This window comes from Natrix helvetica (genome assembly GCF_964273705.1).
Source record: "Natrix helvetica genome assembly, chromosome: 5".
Taxonomy (NCBI): Eukaryota; Metazoa; Chordata; class Lepidosauria; order Squamata; family Natricidae; genus Natrix; species Natrix helvetica.
This window is the reverse complement of record NC_138551.1, coordinates 35,172,900-35,192,462: the sequence shown is the minus strand read 5'-3', so window position 1 is coordinate 35,192,462 and position 19,563 is coordinate 35,172,900. Positions and strand designations below refer to the sequence as shown.

The following is a 19,563-nucleotide window of genomic DNA, read 5'->3' as shown; positions in this document are numbered from 1 at the left end:
TGTGGAAAGAGTTAAAAACAGATGGTACTATTTAATTCTAGCTAAATAAGATAGCTAAAATGTTTCTTACTGAGTCCATCTTCCCCTTGCCTTCCTTTGCCACCAGCAGAACCAGGCATTCCATCTGTTCCTCTCTCTCCAGGAGGTCCGGGATCTCCAGGGTCTCCTTGAATACCTGTAGAGGATAATTGAAAGCATACTTGCATTTACAATAATTGAATTGTATTGTGGTTTATGGGAAATGAATATAATGTAACTAGATTAGCTTAACCCTTTGGTCCAGTGAGTGCAGTTCCTCGAGGTCCTGGTGGCCCAGGCTGCCCATTCTCTCCAGGATCCCCCTATAAAAATGGGAACACTTAGTGACATTTCCCCAGAGGGGTGTTCCTTGACCTTAGCATTTTTAAGATGTGGGGGCTTCAACTCCCATAATTCCCCAGCCAGCAGGACATCTTAAATTTGCCAAGGTTGAGAAACACTGACCTAGAATACAAGATAAATGACGAGCTTCATCAATTATATATAGTTGTTTCAAATAACATAACCTGATTGCATGGTATGCAATGGTATGTATTGAATAAGGATGGGTAGAAATATAAACCTGAAATAGTAATTGATTTCATTGCTTTAGGGCAGGGGTGTCAAATTCAAGGCCCAGGGGCTGGATCTGGGCTGTGTGGTGCTTAGATCTGGCCTGCAGGGCCACTCTGGAAACAGCAAAGGAAAAATGGAGCTCGGCATGGCCACGCGCAGTCCACTCGGGGTCCATTTTCAGCCATGAGGGCCTCCTGAAGCCCTCTGCCAATGAAAACAGAGTCAGAGAGGCTGCACATGACATGCCTGGCTCTGTTTTCAGTGACGACAGCCTCCTGCAGCCCTCTGCCAGCAAAAATAGACCTCAAAGAGGTCGCGCACAGCCTAACCAGCCTCCGTTTCCTCTGGCAGAGCGCTGCAGGAGGCTGAAAATAAAGCCTTGATGAGTGATGTTGAGTTGGCCATGCCCACCCTGGCATGCCCCCGGACACATACCCCAGCCCCCCGAGGTACAAAACAACCCTGATGCAACCCTCAATGAAATTGAGTTTGACACCGCTGCTTTAGAGTATACAAAGGCTAGGGGATGAAAGTAACAACAAATTTAAATATAACTAACCTTAATGCCTATCAAGCCATCTTGACCAGGAATTCCACGTGTTCCAGTTTTACCCTGAAACAAATTTTTGAATGTGTTTGAACATGAAGTAAATTTAAAGTTATTACAAATCCATAAACAATTGGAAATTGTTTGTATACCTCACAGATAGTGCAAGGTGTGTGTATTATTAACATGGCAACTGGATAAAACTATGGTATATCCTTTGCACTGATTACAATGGAGTAACTAAAACAAGACAAAAAGTTTCTCGGATTCAGGATCCTGTTTCAATGGTAATCAGATAATTCTGTAAGAAAGTTATTAAGTTTCCAATTCCCCAGACACTCTTTTTCAGAGAAACGTACAATACTGACACTCTGATCCTGAAAATTATATATAAGCCACTTGAAAATTATATATAAACCATTAACAATCTTAACCCCCATTAATAACCAGCATTATTATATTAAATGGAGAGTTAGAACTTTCAGCACATTAAAGATTAAATTTATTATGGAAAAGGCTTTTCTTTAATAGGCATAAGATTTTGCTGGTTTTGAAACACTTTTGTCATTTTTGCCTCCATTTCCATAGCTTGAATATAACTAATAAGAAATCTACACAATTCTCTTTTTGCTAACTCAATTTATTTGATGACATCTTGATGAAACTTTAAACTTGACTTTCTCTAATCTCTATAACAGCGATGGCGAACCTTTTTTGGCTTATGTGCCATAAGTGGGGGGAGCGCAGGGGGTAGTGTGCGGGCGTGCCGCACCCATAATGCAATGCACGACCCCCCAGTGTGCATGCACACACTACAGGTGTGACCCCCCCCATTTTTTGCATGCTTTTTTTGCCCTCCCCAGGCTCCAGAGGCTTCCCCCGCCCATCCGGAAGCCCTCCCCCATCCCCCCCGGAAGCCCTCTGGAGGCTTCAGGGACCTTTAGGACGCTTCCCTGAAGCCTCCGGAGCAGTCAAAATGAACCTCCAAGCAAACAGGAAGTGACTTCCGGTTTGCTTGGAGGGTCGTTTTGAGCGCTCTGAAGGCTTCAGGGACCTTCAGGACGCTTCCCTGAAGCCTCCGGAGCAGTCAAAACGACCCTCCGAGCAAACAGGAAGTCTGTTCCCGAACTTCCGGTTTGCCCGTAGGGGCAGTTTTTTGTGCTCCGGAGGCTTCAGGGAAGCTCATGAAGCCTCCAGAAGGCCTCTGGGGGGCAGGGGAGGCTCTTTTCACCCTTCCCAGGCTCCTATAAAGGCTATGGAGCCTGGGGGGGGCGAAAAATGGCTTGAAAAAAGGGTAAACTCAGTTGGCCAGCGCACAAATGCGCACTGGCCAGCTGACAGGGCAGCACCTCGCGTGCCCTGAAAAAATGGTTCCGCGTGCCACCTGTGGCATGCGTGCCATAGGTTCGCCATCACTGCTCTATAACATTTATGAAGAAATTGAAAAGCATCAGTGCATCTTCCTGGAAAACTCTACTTTTGATATTTTGGTATTGTGACAATTGTCTAATTACTCTTATTTTCTTCTCCCTGTTTTCATCCAATTAACCATTCATAGGTGGATTATTCCATCTTTTTAAAAATCCTACAGATAAGCAATGTAATTTCTGTGTATTGTACCTACCTTGTTTCCTGGGAAACCCGGAGAACCATATGAGCCAGGAATTCCCTAGAGGAATTAAAGAGAAAAAAAAGATAGTATAAGATTTGACAAAAACTACTTCAAGAAAAAAAAGATTTTCCAATGAACCAAAACATTGATTAGAATTGTTTTATATGTAGCAGAAAAAGAGGCCAGATTATGTCAGAGTTTTGGCAGTGAGACTCTTATTATGAGGTAAACCCAGGAGCCAAATCACAGCACCCAGCACACAAAACCTCTATACCAGTGGTTCTCAACCTGTGGGTCGGGATCCCTTTGGGGGTTGAACGACCCTTTCACAGGGGTCGCCTAAGACCATTGGAAAACACATATGTTTGCAAAAATACGGAAAACATAAAATAATGTTATGGTTGGGGGTCACCACAACATGAGGAACTGTATTAAAGGGTCGCGGCATTAGGAATATTGAGACCCACTGCTCTATACAATTAATAGTGGTTTATGTACAATTATATACAGACATATACAAGGAGATTCATCCCTTACCATTCACCTATGGACGCAAGGAGAAAAAATGAGATGCATGACGAAAGAGAGAGAAATACCCTCTGATGGCCACCTATATATAGACTCGTCTTAAAATAGTAAATGCCTCGTGTGGACCCCATCAGAGTCTTAAACAGATGATACCTGTATTGCTTAATCATCCTCATTGCATCAGTTTACTGATTACAGTTTACAACCTTACATTAGTTGGCAACTATTAAATCCTCAGTTCCTGACACTCCTCCCATTTAAAGTTGTACATCTGATAATCCAAACGCTTTAACATATTCTTTATACTTTTCTACAGATACAGGCTTTATCAACATATCAGCTATATTACAATATATCACTAGAACAATGCTGTAATCTGATCAGTTTGTCTCATGCTACGGTATTTAATGTCTGTTCACATTACATTACATTAACGCTGTATGAATGAAAAATAAATGAGACTCTATAAAATACTTTCACTTAATCACAATAAAGAATGCTGTACTCATTCATTAAAAATATAGTCTAAAAATCAATGATTTTGTTTTTCTGGTTATTGGCTAAATTTATTTTTATCTTTCAATATTTTTCAAACTTGGTAATTTTAAGATGTGTTGATGTCGATTCCCAGAATTCCCCAACCATTCCACACATCTTAAACTTGCCAAGTTTGCAAAACATTGCTCTACATAAATATTTTGCTTATTAAGAAAATAAAAACAAAATAGCCTGTGTAGGCAGAATTTCCTTTATTTAGTTGTATTTGTTGATTTAAAATAGAAGTGGCAGCTTCTTTCACAATGCTTAACACTGGAGTATAAGACGCACCAAGGTTTTGAAGAGGCAATTTTTTTTAAAAAAAAAAAAGGGGTTTGCACTCTGCAGACCTCCCCAAAATGGCCCGTTTTTCACGAAAATGGGCCCGTTTTTTTTCAAAAAAAAAAAAGAACATGAATAGCCTTTAGGAGGTTTGTAGAGTTCTCCTGGGGGGTGCCCCCCGCCCAAAATGAGCAAAAAATGGCCAGTGAAAACGGGCCCATTTTGTGTCAAAGAAAGGGCATGCATAGCCTTTAGGAGGCTTATAGAGTACTCCTGGGGGCTGGGAGGCAAAATTGAGCAAAAAACAGCCCGTTTTTCACTCATTTCTGCTCTCCCCAGCCGCCAGGAGCACTCTGCAAGGCTCCCAAAGGCTATGCACGGCCATTTTGGTGAAGGAGGTGGGGTTTCAGGAGGCAAAAAATGTTGTATTCAGTGTATAAGACGCACCCAGATTTTCAGCCACTTTCTTGAAGGAAGAAGGTGTGTCTTATACTACGAAAAATATAGTAAGCATTCCAAATATCAATTTGCAATAATACTTCATAAAATCATTGTTTAAAAATTCTACATAATGGATAATAGAAAGTATCCTTTTTAAAAAAATGCACTATTAAAATGAGATAAAGATAGCATTTTGGAATTTCTTACCTGCTTTCCAGGAAAACCAGGAATCCCCTTATCACCCTTGTCTCCAATTGCAGATTCACCCTGTTATGTTTCAAAATACACCAGTTACATAATTTCAAGATTGGTTGCCCTTTATTTCCAATAAAATTAGAAGGGGAGCATATTGTTAAAGAGGGCTTATGTTTTTTTCCTAATTCTGAAAAAACAAACAAGAGCCTCATCGTATTAATTCCAAAGACCCATTGCTACAATGCCATGTAAGTCAGGTGGCTCTAAGGGGTTGCCCAAGAACAGTTAATGTACTGGAGTGCATCCTTCCTAGTAATTTTTTTATAGATTTAGCGAAATGTTGCTTAACTGCTGGCAGTTTGAAGATGTATGGACTTCAATTCCCAGAATTCCCCAGACACATCTTCAAAAAAACACTGGCTTAGAAATATACAGCTGAGCTGCTGTTTTTCATAGAAAAAAATTGCCTAATTAAATGTTTAAACTAAATTAAATTAGGTACACCATGTGTCTAATTAAATCCTACTCTGTATATTTTCCTCCTATTCTATACATTTGCAAGTGGTTTTCCACTTGTATTCTATACAGTATACCATTTGGGGACCATGGCATCCTTTCCCCCCAATATCTCTTGTATTATAATTTGAAGTCAACTCTAACATACAACTTACTCAGAGGAATTGGCAACTGATAAAAAGCAGTTACATAATGTAAGAATACATGTAACTAAAAACATGTAACTATACATGCTTAGTAAGTAGCATGATGAAATAATTGTTATCTATTATATTCATGGAAACTTGTCACTTACTTTGTGGCCACGCAATCCTCTTAAGCCAATAGATCCAGGCATTCCCTTTATTCCCTAAAGATTTAAGTGTTTGCTTTAATATTGTTTAAACAGTATCATTTCAGCTCTGCCATACCCTGTATGGCAATGCATTCATTTTAAAAAGTATAAATTGAAAAGATTTCCTCAAAAATTATTTCATGCTAGAAGCTGTTTTGATACAGGGAATAATGGCTGATTTCACTTGTTACACTTAGCCATGATTTGTTTTAATTGTTTATTTAATAATCCATAATAGCCTGGTTCATACATAATATTAACCTATAGATTAGATACTGTATAAGCAGCCTATGGTGTTCCATAAATTGCTGAAATACAATTCCCAAAATTCTCACCATGAGGCCTGTTTCCTAGCTTCTGGAGTGTCACAAATTGTCTATCATTGCTGTTGATGATGGTTTATAAATAGTGACAATCATATGAATCTCATATGAATTATGGTTATCGGTCATGCTGATTATTAAGTGGGTCATCAGTCATGCTGGGTGATTGCACCCAATTTTATGACCTTTTTTGCAAAGGTTGTTTGCAGGGCAGAGTCTGGGCAACTGAATAGAGGTAGCAGAGTGTTTTAATGGCCAGATGCCCTTCCTGTTGCCAATGTGGAGTTTTGTTCAGCAGATCCATTCTCAGTGTGCCTAGAGAGAAAAATATCTGCCTCTACCTAGGATTGAATTCACAGCCTCCTGATTGTGAGGTGAGAGCTGCACCTCTTGGCCACCGCACCCCTCCTATTACTGACTTGTAATCATAAATTTTATAATGTGCATACCTTTTCTCCCTTTAACAGTCTAGAACTAGGTGGTCCAACCAGTAATGGCTGTCCTGGAGAACCAGGAGGTCCTACATCACCCTACAAAGAATGGAAAAAGCAAATAGAGTGAACAGCCTAACAAAAGTGAGTTGCAGCGCCCTAATCTGCAGCTCAAGAACTCCTCCCTGACATTTCCTTCTTATGTCATCTCTTTTTCCATGTACAATATGTTTTAAACATCAATGATTATTAATTTACCTACCCATTAAAGAATGAAATAATAGAGACATTCAAGTTTTCCTTGCCTGCTGAAGATACAGTACAACCATAGAATCCTTACAATATAGTTGTGGAAGAAGCCATTTAGGCAACCGATTGCAAATGCTTGGCTCAGAATAGGCATCCAAATTGAAATAATTTCACTCTATAACTTCCATTTGAACATACCAATTAAATGGAGAGTAAAACAGTTTTCTGACAGTTGGTTAACATTAAGTCACATTCTGTCTTCTTGAAACTTGATTTTTTTTTATGCTGGACTCTTGAATGATGGATAATATTATTGACCATTTTATGTTTGATATTATTTCAGGTATTTCAACTGTTCTATCCTTCTCAGTCTCTCTCATTGCTTTACTATAAACATGTTCTGGGTTTTTTACTTCTCAATCCTGATTAAAACACAGTATTTATAACTGGATAAATACTCATTAAGGGGTCTAATGAATCCAGAATAAAATGGAACAATTGCTTCTTATAATATGGAAAATTCTTATGGTGCAGTTTAAATCTGCATTTAACTTTCAAATTGTTGACTTATACTCAATTTGCTAATCAATTACTATTCAAAAAACGTTGTTGTCACAAGCGATTTAGTAGCGATCAAATTAGATCTGGTTCACTTGAAAATAAACCTCATTCAGACTAAATAGAAGATTAAATAGAATTTATTTATTTGCAAAATGACAATACATTTCAATGCTTCTTTTAAAATAAACTTCTGCTTGTGTTTTCTCCATTCCAAATTTAGCCCCTTACAAAAAACACGCTGCTCAATTTATGAAGAAGAAAAATCAATAATCTGAAGTTGCAGTTTCTTGGTAACTCCTAAATATTTCAATGTTCAATTCCCATATGCACTTTATTTCTTACCGGCTCTCCCTTTTGTCCTTCCACTCCAGTTCCTGGATTCCCCTAATGAAATATCAATATATTAAAAGAAGGAAAATATATTGACTATTCACTTTAGATGATAGACTAAATTCACATGAGAACAACATAAATATTTTTCACTTGGACCCCACCCTCATTTAATGGACTGATGTCTGGTAAATCTTTGTCAGTTTGTCTGTTAAATCAAGGATTTACTGCAAATATTTAGATTAATTCTGCAGTTCTATAAATCATATATTTACAGTTTTAAAGGATGTCCCCTGCCTCTATGATCCATTAAATGTAGAGTTTTATATTCTTTTATATGAAAATATATCAGTTATTTAAATTTAGGGTTTTTTTTTAAAAAAATGAAAATTTCAAAAGTAATTATCAATATGAAGAAATTATAAAGTTTTCCAAGAACAAAAATCTCTCACCTGATCACCTGGTAAACCAGGATGACCTTGAAAACCCTGCGAAAATAAGAATTTTGATATAATCAGACCTGGAACTCTCTAGAGGTATTGGATTAATTTTTATATAATCCCAAATCTTGAAAGCAATGCTGGTGGGTTTTTTTTATCAGCATTTAAATCCAATATAATTGGAAATATTAGTGAGGAAAATTGTTTTCTGTCCTGTTCTTGTTCTTTTCCCTACTAATATGTTGCACTATTGCTTTATTCAAACATCTCTTCCACAGAATTATTTTTCCTGATTGTCTTTATTGCAGACACTGTAAGCAAAGAAAAATAATTTTCAATAAACTCTGTATTGATTAAAAAGAGAATGGGCAAACTGCCAACAGAATTATTGGGAGGAAGGAACATCCATTCTCAGATGATTTCTGTTACTCCTACAGAATTGATTACATGTGAACTAGGAGATAAAATACAGGCAGATTCTAACATGATGTCAGTTAAGAGATTAAAATGTTAAAATTATACCTGTTCACCTGGTTGGCCTGGAAATCCAGATGGACCTCTGGGTCCCTTTTCTCCTCTAGGACCCTAAGTAAACCACACAAAATTATGCTTACTAATAACAAGTGATATTCTGCTTACCGCCTGGAGAAAATTGTGCTAGGTATGCAAAATCTCTCATAACGTACCCACTTACCCGCTAACATCATTCTTTAACTGTTAGGAACTGTTAGAATAAAATAGTCCAAACACTAGCACAACCAACTAATTTATTCTTAGGATGATTAATGTTCTAGGATAAAAGCTAACTACCATTGCAGTACATAAATAAAATAACGTCTCAGCTATTGGTCAGAAATTACCAATGCAAGAGAGACAAATGAATATTTCTGTGGGGAATGCAATAATGAGTAAAATAGTGTGAAGTAATTTAATCACAAATTTGCCCACCATTTAGAGCATTTGCAGTGCATAGCAGCAACATATTATTTTGAAGGCAGTCAACACAATGAAAGAATGAAGACTTTTTGTACCCCTCCAAATTCTGTCTAGTTGCCAAAACAAACAAATGAACAAATCCTTACAGGTAGAACTTTGAAAGAAGGCAATCCCCTGTAGCTGAAAAGAGGATGTGCTTCAACAATTTGATGGTCTCTCATATTTATTATTAACGTACTTTCTTAGCTTCTTTCTAAAAAGGTAGCAAGGTATGGTTTACACATTACAACTTTTATATGGGGATCATTCTAAGAATCCCTAAGATGGCAACAAACTGAGTTACCAATATGCAGATTCTCACATAAGTCTAAGGCTGGTACGTACATACATTGTTGGGAAGGCAAGTGGTGAACTGTGGTGTGGGTTACTACATCTGCAGAGAATTTCAAACTAGATGGAAAAATTGAAAGTGAAACTAATGTATTTTCTCCATACAAATTGATGAAGGAGCTTACAGGCATGCCTTGAGGTCCAGGGTCCCCTCTTTCTCCCTGTAATCAGAATCACTATGTTAGATGAAAGATAATACTTACTGGTAACAATTAATTATTACAGTTTAATGATTTATGTGGAAAAAAGGAAACTAAGAGCTACATAGAAAGAATAAACACAAAATAAAGGCCTATGTATCTAAGTAATGTCAATAATTATCTAAACAATTTAATTAATTATCTAAATAATGTAAATATTTTATTGTATTTGGAGTTATTTTATTTTTTTTGCAATTCTTATACTGGAGTGAGAATCATTGATAGCACAGATAAGATAACACAGATAATTTAAGAATCCATAATGTTTCCATATAAATATTAAAACTAGTTTTGATATGTCTAGTTATATGTATGTATTCCAAATTAAAACACACAGTTCCACAAAACTCACTTTCAAATTCGTATGAATAAGATTTCACCTTCACAATAAACTATATCAATAAAGATATACTTTAAAAGGCAATGTTTATATGGACATTTTATTTTCCACTTAGAAATCCTAATAAAAAGAATATAAAAGCCTGTGACTTAGTCTTCATCCTTTTAAAATAATAATATAGTTCAAAAGGGTGCATCTAAAGCAGAGGTGGTATTCAGCAGGTTCTGACCAGTTCTGGAAAACTAGTAGCAGAAATTTTGAGTAGTTTGGAGAACCGGTAAATACCACCTCTAATTGGCTCTGCCCCATCTATTCTCTGCCTCCCGAGTCCCAGCTGATCGGGAGGAAATGGGGATTTTGCAGCAACCTTCCCCTGGAGTGGGGAGGGAATAGAGATTTTACAGTATGCTTCCCCTGCCACGCCCACCAAGCCACGCCCACCAACCATGCCATGCCCACAGAATTGGTAGTAAAAAAAAATTGTATCTTACCACTGATGTAAAATCTATTCATGGTTAAAAAAACATTGAAAATGAAGTCATGATTAATCAACCTGGATTAAATTCCTTTTCATAGTAGCTGCATCTGTTAAACTCCTATATACTCTTTTAGAATTTCCTAATATTAATAACACAAATCTTACCTAAACCAATGGCATTCTTTATGGGTGTAAGTCATGGCTCTTACATATTTAAAATTATTTACACAACTCTTTATCATGAGGCACTATTTAAAAAATGACATAACACTCACAGTTGTTCCTTGAATGAGAGTATATACGGAATTTCCTTTTTCTCCTTTTTGGCCAGGTATACCCTATAAAAGATGTTTAAAAATCATGATAAAAATAGAAAGTTGTGAGTTTGCACACAAAAGCTGAAACAATAAAATACATGCAGTCTTTGACTTATGTCTGTAGTTGGGACTAAAATCTAATTGTAAGTGGAGGCACCATAGGACCAGAAGTAATTTTCCAGCCTTTTTGTTTGTTTGTTTATTTAAGCGTATGCCCCAGTCATTAAGTAAACCCATTCATTTGAATTGGTGCTTTTTGCCATAAACATATTAGAAAACATATTACAATATAAATACATCTCTATGCACTTTTTCTGGACAATGAAGTGAGTCCAGCATACCTAAGAAGATAGATATAGAAATAAGTGGTATTTATAAATTGATCACAAACTGTATAAGATCTAGTAAACTTCAACTCACAAGTGATCCTTTTGGTCCAACGCATCCATCTCCTCCTGGAAGCCCCGGATCACCTCTTGTACCATTGCAGCCATCTGCCCCAGGCTTTCCTCTGGGTCCTTCCATTCCTGGTAGCCCCTATAACAGGGAAAAAATCCTATTAATTATGTATGTCTGTTAAAATAACTCATCATTTCTCTGTATATATTGAAAGAATGCACTACGAAATCCAGGATCAAAATCCAGATAAGATGCCAGGTGTATCTCCAATAGAATTAGAAACAATCTAAAAGTCGAAGCCTGCTATGTCTAAATAAACCCAGTTTGGGCAAGGCTGAATATTGCCTCTTTAATGGTTAAACATACCTGAAACAGAAAGCTAATGTTATGGGTAGTCAGAGGAACAAATTGGACATACAGAAGGCATGTATATGAATACTATGGTTAACATTCTACTCAAATGTTTACACAAATTAACAGGAGTTCCTAATGCAAACTGATACTACATTGTATATGAACATGCATACTTTGGTGTCATACATTTCCTGCCATTTTCTCATAGAGCTTCTTCTTCCAGTTGCTAAGGGCTCAAAATGTCACAAGCTATTTGCAGGGCAAACTGCAGCTCCAGTAGGGATTTTATGAAACGTTCTACACAACTGTAATACTAATTGCTATCCAAATAATCATTCAGTTAAAAACAACAGGGAAAAAAATTAATAGACTAGTTTGTTTGGTGTAGTTTATTATTTATATTTATATTCACAAATATATGTTTCTAAGATTCTATTTAATAAAAAGCAGATCACAAGACATACAGAAAAATGCAATATTGTTGTTTCAGAGGCAAAGGTAGTAACTTATTAATGTTCTACAATGTTTCTACAGAAAAAAATAGTATTAATGAATTCTGCAGTCTGGGAGAACTTTCATAGAGAGGGTATAATAACTGCTGGTAACAAGGCTTTAAATTAGTCTGCCTTACTACCAAATTCTAACAGTCTTTTACAACAAAAACATTTGATAAGAACCTTCAATGTTCTGCGATTTTTCCAAGGGATTTCTCCTTTTTCTCTTCTAGCTAGGGCTAATTCTCATTGCAAAGGATGAACTTAGTTCTCTATTAGCTAATTTCCTCATAAGATGTAACTGTCCTGGAGATGTGTCTCAGACATTAAAATACCATCAAATATAATATTTTATTAAGCTCTGAAAAGTGTATATTATCAGCATAAACAAACATCTCTAGGATGGATACTGCAGTGGTGGGTTCCTACTGGTTCAGACTGGTTCGGCCGAACTGGTAGCGGCAGTGACCCAGGCCTGCCATGCCCCCAAAGCAGTCCTTCGGGTGGCACTGTAGGCACTCCCATCTCGTTTTTTCTTTCTGCGTATGCGCAGAACAATTTTTCTTGTACTGTGCATGCACACGCAATGTGCATCAAGCATGCGCACGCATAAGGTGTGCCCCACGAGCAAACTGGCAGTATACCGTATAATTGAGGTAGCACTTCAGAAAGGTTTTGATGAATTACATATTGTAGTGCACTTTTAAAAAAAATATAGTCATATCAGATGAATGTAGTATACAGACCTGTTGAAATAACAATGCTCTACAGTTTTATATGATATGAAGACATTGGCAGCATACTTACAGGCATTCCATCTAAACCTGAAAATCCTGGAACTCCAGTTGGACCCTGAAATTCAACATTAAATCATATTAAAAATGACTTATAGAACATATAATATAATATTGTATAATTAGATTTGTTTTTCTCACTATAACAAGTTTGAGAGTCTGTACACTCAACCATTAACTATCACTAGATTGAAGAAATTGCCATTTTCTGACAAATCAGAAAAGGTAGACATTTGACTCTAAGCCTCACTTATTGCCTCAGCAGAGATGACACTTAGTTCAAACTTGTTTAGAATTGTGAGGCGACAAGGATCTGGTTTATATTCAGGTGGGAGACTACTAGGGAACACCAAGTTTTGGAATAAGATTGAAATCAAGCCAAAGAAGTCCTGGAAAAAAATAATGACAAACCACATTCCTGTGTCACCAAAGTTCTATATGGATGTGTCTATGAAATTATAATTCACTCCATTCAAAAGGAATTTTCCTAACTCCACCCTTTGTTCAGCTAACAAACTATTCCTTGCATCTATAGTCTGTAATTTGTTTTTGAAGCAGCATGGTACCTTTGCCAGAAGTCCTATATGCATCATTAAGAAGTAGTTACCAAAGACAAAGGGGCATCTATAGGACTGTTGGTCAGTTGGCAAGTCAAAGAATGGGCAACAGTGCTGCTGCCACCAGAGAAGTAATGTGTGGAAGGAATAATTTTTCTTCCTGTTTTAAGCAGCAAGTCCTTCTCCTACTTAGAAAATATATTTTCATTCCTGTTTTTTACTTCTTATTTTCCTGAACAGATTAGATCATATAGTTATGGTAAAATGTATTCAAAGGTTTATATGGACTGTAATATCAAACAAGACTGGAAAGCAATCTGAGAGTTAAAAAAGTACTATCATCAACGAATACTTTAAGAGGCTGGGAGGATAAATGGTGTGACTAAGTATACAATAGTTTCATAGAAATTCACCATCAACATCTAGACTAAGCTAAAACAGTAATATGGGTACATTAATCTTACTGCTCTAACTAATGCCACAATCTCTTTCAAATTGGTTGAATGGCTTCATAAGCAGTTATTGCAAATTACATGAAGTCCAGTTTTCATCTGGAACATTAATTAAAATGCATTATATGTCACAATTTTTAACAATGGTACTGTGCAAGACTTTGAATTCTTAGATCCTAGAAAGCATGACGAATAGGCAATTCTGCAAATGCTTATTTCCCCAGGACCATGCAGCAGCTGCAGGTAGCCACCAAATACCAAGAAAAGTTTACTTTGAGTTGCAAATATTGCTATATTTCTGCTTCAAACCCATCTTTTTGTCTTCATATGTGAAATATTGTAAAATTCTATTTAATATCCTTAATGCAATACTGCTAAGTAACAATAACATTATTTTATTATCTATTACCTACCATATTTCCTCTTTCACCAAGTGGCCCAGGTAGACCAGGATCCCCTCTCTGGCCTTTTTCTCCAGGCAAACCAATAGGTCCAATGGAACCCAGAGCACCAATTGGACCCTGGACTCCTGGCTGACCAGTTTGTCCCTGCAAAGTATAAATAATTCAGATTAATTCCTATGTAACAAAAAGAGAAGCAATAGCAATCTGAACAATAATTCAGAGGAGGAAAATAGTTTATTCAAACAAAATGTTCATAGATTATTTCATATGTCGTAGTCTGTAATATAACATTGAATGCATTATATTTTTATTTATTACATTGTAGCACAGATGCACATATGAAACCACAGCATTGTGATAAACATATTTCTGAAATCTAGTAAACAGAAAATTTATCTTAAATAGAGCCTGTAGAGGCAACAATTTTTTTTTCAAATGAAAAACTCCATTCACACAAGTCACATTTAGACTAAATTAATATAGATACTCTTATGTCTTTTTCCAGGTTTACCCAACTGTTTTGGAAACTGTCTCAATATATATTTATGTACAAGGATCCCTTTTCTTTTGCTGGATGGAAGTCTCAGAAATAAAAGAAAACCTCAAGACCCAGGAACAGTAGTTCACCTCCACTTATTATGGCATACAAGTAGCCAGTTGTTCTTTTTTTTTAAATGACAAATTAAATATATATTTTCCTCATTTTAAAAAAAGGACATTAGAGGTATAGTATAGAACTCAATTCTAAAGCAATTCAGACCACTATTTGCTATTTCTAAGTTTTGAAAGAAATGAATCTCTCAGAAATCAGATGTGTCCATTCCAATTTCTACATTTTGTATCTCTCCAAGGAGAGATAAAATTTATGTAGAAATTTATGTAGATTAATTAATTTCAAAATATTTGAAAATATGGTTCAGATAAAGAAAGAAGAATAAGAGTCAGAGTTAATCCTATTGTTAACATTTTTGTGTGTGTGCATACATGCATGCATGCATGTGTCACTATTTGTGTCACTATTTGTGTCACTATTTGTGTCACTATTTATTCCTGGCAACTCTCTGAACAAGTCCCTGCAGTTTTATTGGCAAGAAAGTGGACTGCTTCTTCCTAGGACTAAGGAAGACAGACTCATTCAAAGTTGCCTATGTGTTGAAGGCAGGGATGGAACTCACAATCAGCAAATACTCCCATATATGTAAAAATAACTGAAGACATTGGATGCTACATATAATGAAAGTGCTTAGCATACTCAGAATAGAATTATTAGAATTGCTATTTTTTCAGTGATTTTATTCAACCCATGGAATTGCCAACTGCCAATCTAAAATTCACAGTGAGGTTAATAGTTGATTGACTCAACATAAACACACCATAAATTATTGGTCTTAGTAGAAAGATTGCTAAGAACAAATTGATGGCAACTATAATATTCATTATTTGCACCCATCTAATGTGACCATTGTGGTATTTCACTGTTAGGGCAGCTGTAAAAATGAAGAGAGTAAAGGAAGCCATACTTAATGTGAAAACAACAAATCAGTTCAGTTAAGTAGGCAGAATGTTATGCCTGGCATCTCCTCCTAATACTAATAAATTCCACTAGCCTGTACTAGTATTCATACGGAATAATGGCAATGAAGTATAGTGGTGTCATCCACTTTTCTTTTGGCATATTATATAAACTCCATATTGCTCTGGAAAATCTAATATTGTATCATTTGATTTCTTTTGCACTCTGAATTTATTTTGATTATCATCTAATAACCTTATAATGCATTGACTTTATTGCGCACCCTGTCCTAGATTTAAGTTGTTTATCTCAAACATATTGCAGTAATCAATGAATGTATAAATCTTCAAAAGAATGAGTTGATAGATGCCAAGAATATTTATAGCAGGCATCTCCAGGTTTTAAGTTAGATCACCCTCTCTGGTTTATAAAAAGTATTTAACCCAAAAGAAATCAGGAAGAGCTGTGAACCCTAACTCAGACAGTGCTATGTGCCAGTTGGCACAATAAAGGGATCTGGGCTCTTTATTCTATGAGTCTATCATCTTGAAACCTTAAAAAAGCCAACAGGCACCTATCTGGCCATTGGGATGCAGAACACTTGCTAATTGTCTATGTCTAATTGTCTTTCCAGTGCCAAGATCAGAGATGGGTTCCTCCCAGTACGGTACGGTATGCCAGAAGAGGTAGTGAAAACCTGGCATACCGGATAGGACTGGTAGTAATGGTGGCCTGGCCATGCCCCGAACCTGTTTTCCTGTCAGAAGCTTCATCAGAAGCTTTTTTTTATAAATTCTTTTTTCCTTGACAGTTCAGGCAAGGGAAAAAAGCTTTAAAAATAAAAGAGAGAGGGAGGGAGGGAGAAGGGAGAAAGAAATAAAAAGAAAGAAAGAAAGAAAGGAAGGAAGGAAGGAAGGAAGGAAGGAAGGAAGGAAGGAAGGAAGAAGAAAACTCACTTTTCAGTTGGAAGATTCAGCAAAGGAGAAAAACAAAGGCTGTCACTTTAAATTGGAACTGAGCATGCCTGGCTGTGGAATTCTGGGAGTTGAAGTCCACAAGTCTTAATGCTGCAAACTTTAAATTGAAACCTGCCTTAAATTGAAAAGCTGCTCATAAGGAGGTTTGCAAAGTGACATTCAGCAGTTTGTTTCTGGGTCAGCTGAAACTGGATTAAAGGTAGGACTCTTATGTGGCTCTATGTTTTTGAAGTTTTGGGGTTTGTGCAGTATGGGCTCTGTGTTTCTAAAAAGGATTTGGATGATTCCCTGCTTGTGAATCGAGCCAAACTTTCTATAGGCTCATTATCTCATTATCTCTATCTGGCATGAATGTGGAATGAGCCTTTCCTGCAGTAATATTTTATGTGGAGATGGGTAGAGTTGGTTGCTTCCCACAGAGGAAAGGGAGAAAGAAAGAAAGAAAGAAAGAAAGAAAGAAAGAAAGAAAGAAAGAAAGAGAAAGAAAGAAAGAAAGAAAGAAAAATAGGACAGAAATTTAGGGCTAGAAGGCTACTCAGAGGACATCTAGTCCAACCCCCTGCTGCAGCACAAAACCTTACATTGTCTGGATTATTTTGGTGCCTCTAACAGAGAAGAAAATTGCCAGAAATGAGAAGGAGTTTACTAGGGCAAGGCTACTACGCAGAGAAAGGCAGAGATAGTCCTTGACTTATGACCACAATTGAGCCCAAAATTTTGGTTGCTAAGCAAGAGCGTTGTTAAGTGAGCTTCACTATATTTTACCCAATCCATGACATCTTGAGTGACATCAAGTTGGCCACGCCTACCCAATCACATGACTGCCAAGCCACACCCACAAAATAGGCCATGCCCACAGAATAGGTAGTAAAAAATGTTGAAACCCACCCCTGGCCAAGATCACCCAATCTTAGTTTAGCACTTCCTGGACTTGAGCTAATATAGATGGTTAAATTCAACCAAACCAGACCACTTAGTTTGAAAATGAGATGGCTTTCATTAAAGAAAATACTATGTATCATCTAAATATGTAAATATGCGTATTTTATTTACTTTCTGCCTCTACAATTGTGACAAATAATATGTCTGTATTTTCTTCTACAGGAAATATAATGCCAATCTCAAGAACAGCAGCTCCATCATAATACAAAATAGAATTATTTTTATGAAACGATGACACTGAGATTTTCTCAAATTTCACCTATAGCTTTTGCATTTGATATATTTAGTCCTATTGTTGTTCAATACATTCAGTATTAAATACAACATTTGGTGGATCCATCCTTTATTCTCACCGCTAGAACAGATTCCTTAATGCTTTCCAATTAGGGATTAGTGCACTAGAACTCAATATGATAAATCTGGCCAGCTGCCACTCTAGCAGGTGCTGGTCATAAATAGGAATCTTTGGAAAACTAAAGTTGCTAAAAGGACAGCAACATGCAATATATAATCTTTATCTCGAAAGGAAGACTTATTTTCCCTATGATTTATTTTTCTATGAACTATTTTTAAAAGAAGTGGGTCTACTTAGATTCAATTGGAACATGGTAATAAAAGCAGGTGTGCTTCTTCTCTAGAGAGCATATTAAATTCAATCCTCCTTTCAGGTAAAGAGAATAAACTGAACATTATTTCAGGAAGAGCATATACATGATTCTGTTTGTAACTACTTTTCACATTAAGGGCATCTCTACTTTTGTTTTAAAAAAATGAGATAACTGAGAATCTATTTTCAGTACCTAGAAATACACAATGTCTTTTTTGATGGAAAAACACAGTGTTGTGTTGCTAATTTTGTTGCAAAGGTTTGAAACAGAAACCTGGAACTTTCCTAGAGTGATTTATTCTGGCACCGAGTAGCAGATCTCTGCTCAGAGTTCCTTTTGACAAGTCACTGACAAACTTTTTTCTCTAAGAGTTATAGGATAGCAAAAGTGTTTATCTGACTTTCTTTCTTATTCAATATTAATTAGGGTTCTGATGGAAATGTTTGTTTGTTTATTGGATTTATATGCCGCCCTTCTCCCAAAGGACTCAGGGCGGTGTGCACATAAAAAAAAAAACCACATATTACAAAAGTTAAAAAGGAAATTAGATAGAGTATCCAAAAACAAACCCAATGAATATTAATAATAACATTTTAAAAATAAGATTAAAATTAACAATTAAATCAATCATTTATTTTATTTTGTTCAGGCCAGGCCTGCTGGAAAAGCCAACTTTTTAGGGTGCGTCAGAAGGACCGGAGGTCGGGGATTATGCGAAGCTCCGGGGACAGCTCATTCCAAAGGGAAGGCGCTCCCACAGAGAAGGCTCTCCCCCTGGGGCTTGCTAGCCAACACTGTCTGGCTGACGGCACCCTGAGGAGGCCAACTCTGTGGGATTGCACTGGATGGTGGGAGACTACTTGTGGCAGTAGGTGGTCTCGCAGGTACCCTGGGCCTAAGCCATGGAGTGCTTTAAAGGTCATAATTAGTACCTTAAATTGCACCCAGAAAACAACCCGGCAACCAGTGCAGGCCGCCTAAAAGGGGTGTAACATGGGAGTACCTAGGTACCCCCATGATAACCCGTGCGGCCGCATTCTGGACCAGATGAAGCCTCCGGGTGGTCTTCAAGGGGAGCCTCATGTAGAGAGCGTTGCAGTAGTCCAGGCGAGAAAGGATGAAGGAATGAGTGACTGAGCACAGAGCATCCCGATCCAGGAAGGGGCGCAACTGGTGTACCAGGCCAATGTATAGTTGGACTGAATAGCTGACTATTAAGTCTCTACTAGGGAATATGTGTGTGACCTCTTTCTCACAAGGTGTGGAAATATGATGCAGTGAGAAGAAAGGCATTGCAAAATGTATTTACTTTTTGAAGCATTTTGCAGATTTCTTGATGGAATTATGTATATGCATGTGCATTATGCAAATGATACAAATGTAGATATATACACATATATAGATATTCCAAATGGTGCGTGTATGTATAAATTGTGTATGCATATATATTTTACGAATATATATATATATATATTTGTATATTTACAA

The 19,563-nt window shown here is 36.8% G+C and overlaps 1 protein-coding gene across 1 annotated transcript in view; it reads right to left on the bottom strand.

Moving 5' to 3' along the window:
• The window catches only part of COL4A4 (collagen type IV alpha 4 chain), an 86,596-nt gene that overhangs the window by 55,825 nt on the left and 11,208 nt on the right, over positions 1 to 19,563 (bottom strand). The window contains exons 5-19 of the mRNA XM_081956404.1: positions 14,045 to 14,179; positions 12,636 to 12,680; positions 11,002 to 11,118; positions 10,540 to 10,602; positions 9,372 to 9,407; positions 8,443 to 8,505; positions 7,933 to 7,968; positions 7,493 to 7,534; positions 6,359 to 6,439; positions 5,548 to 5,601; positions 4,749 to 4,808; positions 2,766 to 2,810; positions 1,154 to 1,207; positions 272 to 341; positions 71 to 175 (exon numbers count right to left, since the gene is read on the bottom strand). Coding sequence (XP_081812530.1) covers positions 71 to 175; positions 272 to 341; positions 1,154 to 1,207; positions 2,766 to 2,810; positions 4,749 to 4,808; positions 5,548 to 5,601; positions 6,359 to 6,439; positions 7,493 to 7,534; positions 7,933 to 7,968; positions 8,443 to 8,505; positions 9,372 to 9,407; positions 10,540 to 10,602; positions 11,002 to 11,118; positions 12,636 to 12,680; positions 14,045 to 14,179 — 1,006 coding nt within the window. The remainder of the gene's footprint in view (positions 1 to 70; positions 176 to 271; positions 342 to 1,153; positions 1,208 to 2,765; positions 2,811 to 4,748; positions 4,809 to 5,547; positions 5,602 to 6,358; positions 6,440 to 7,492; positions 7,535 to 7,932; positions 7,969 to 8,442; positions 8,506 to 9,371; positions 9,408 to 10,539; positions 10,603 to 11,001; positions 11,119 to 12,635; positions 12,681 to 14,044; positions 14,180 to 19,563) is intronic.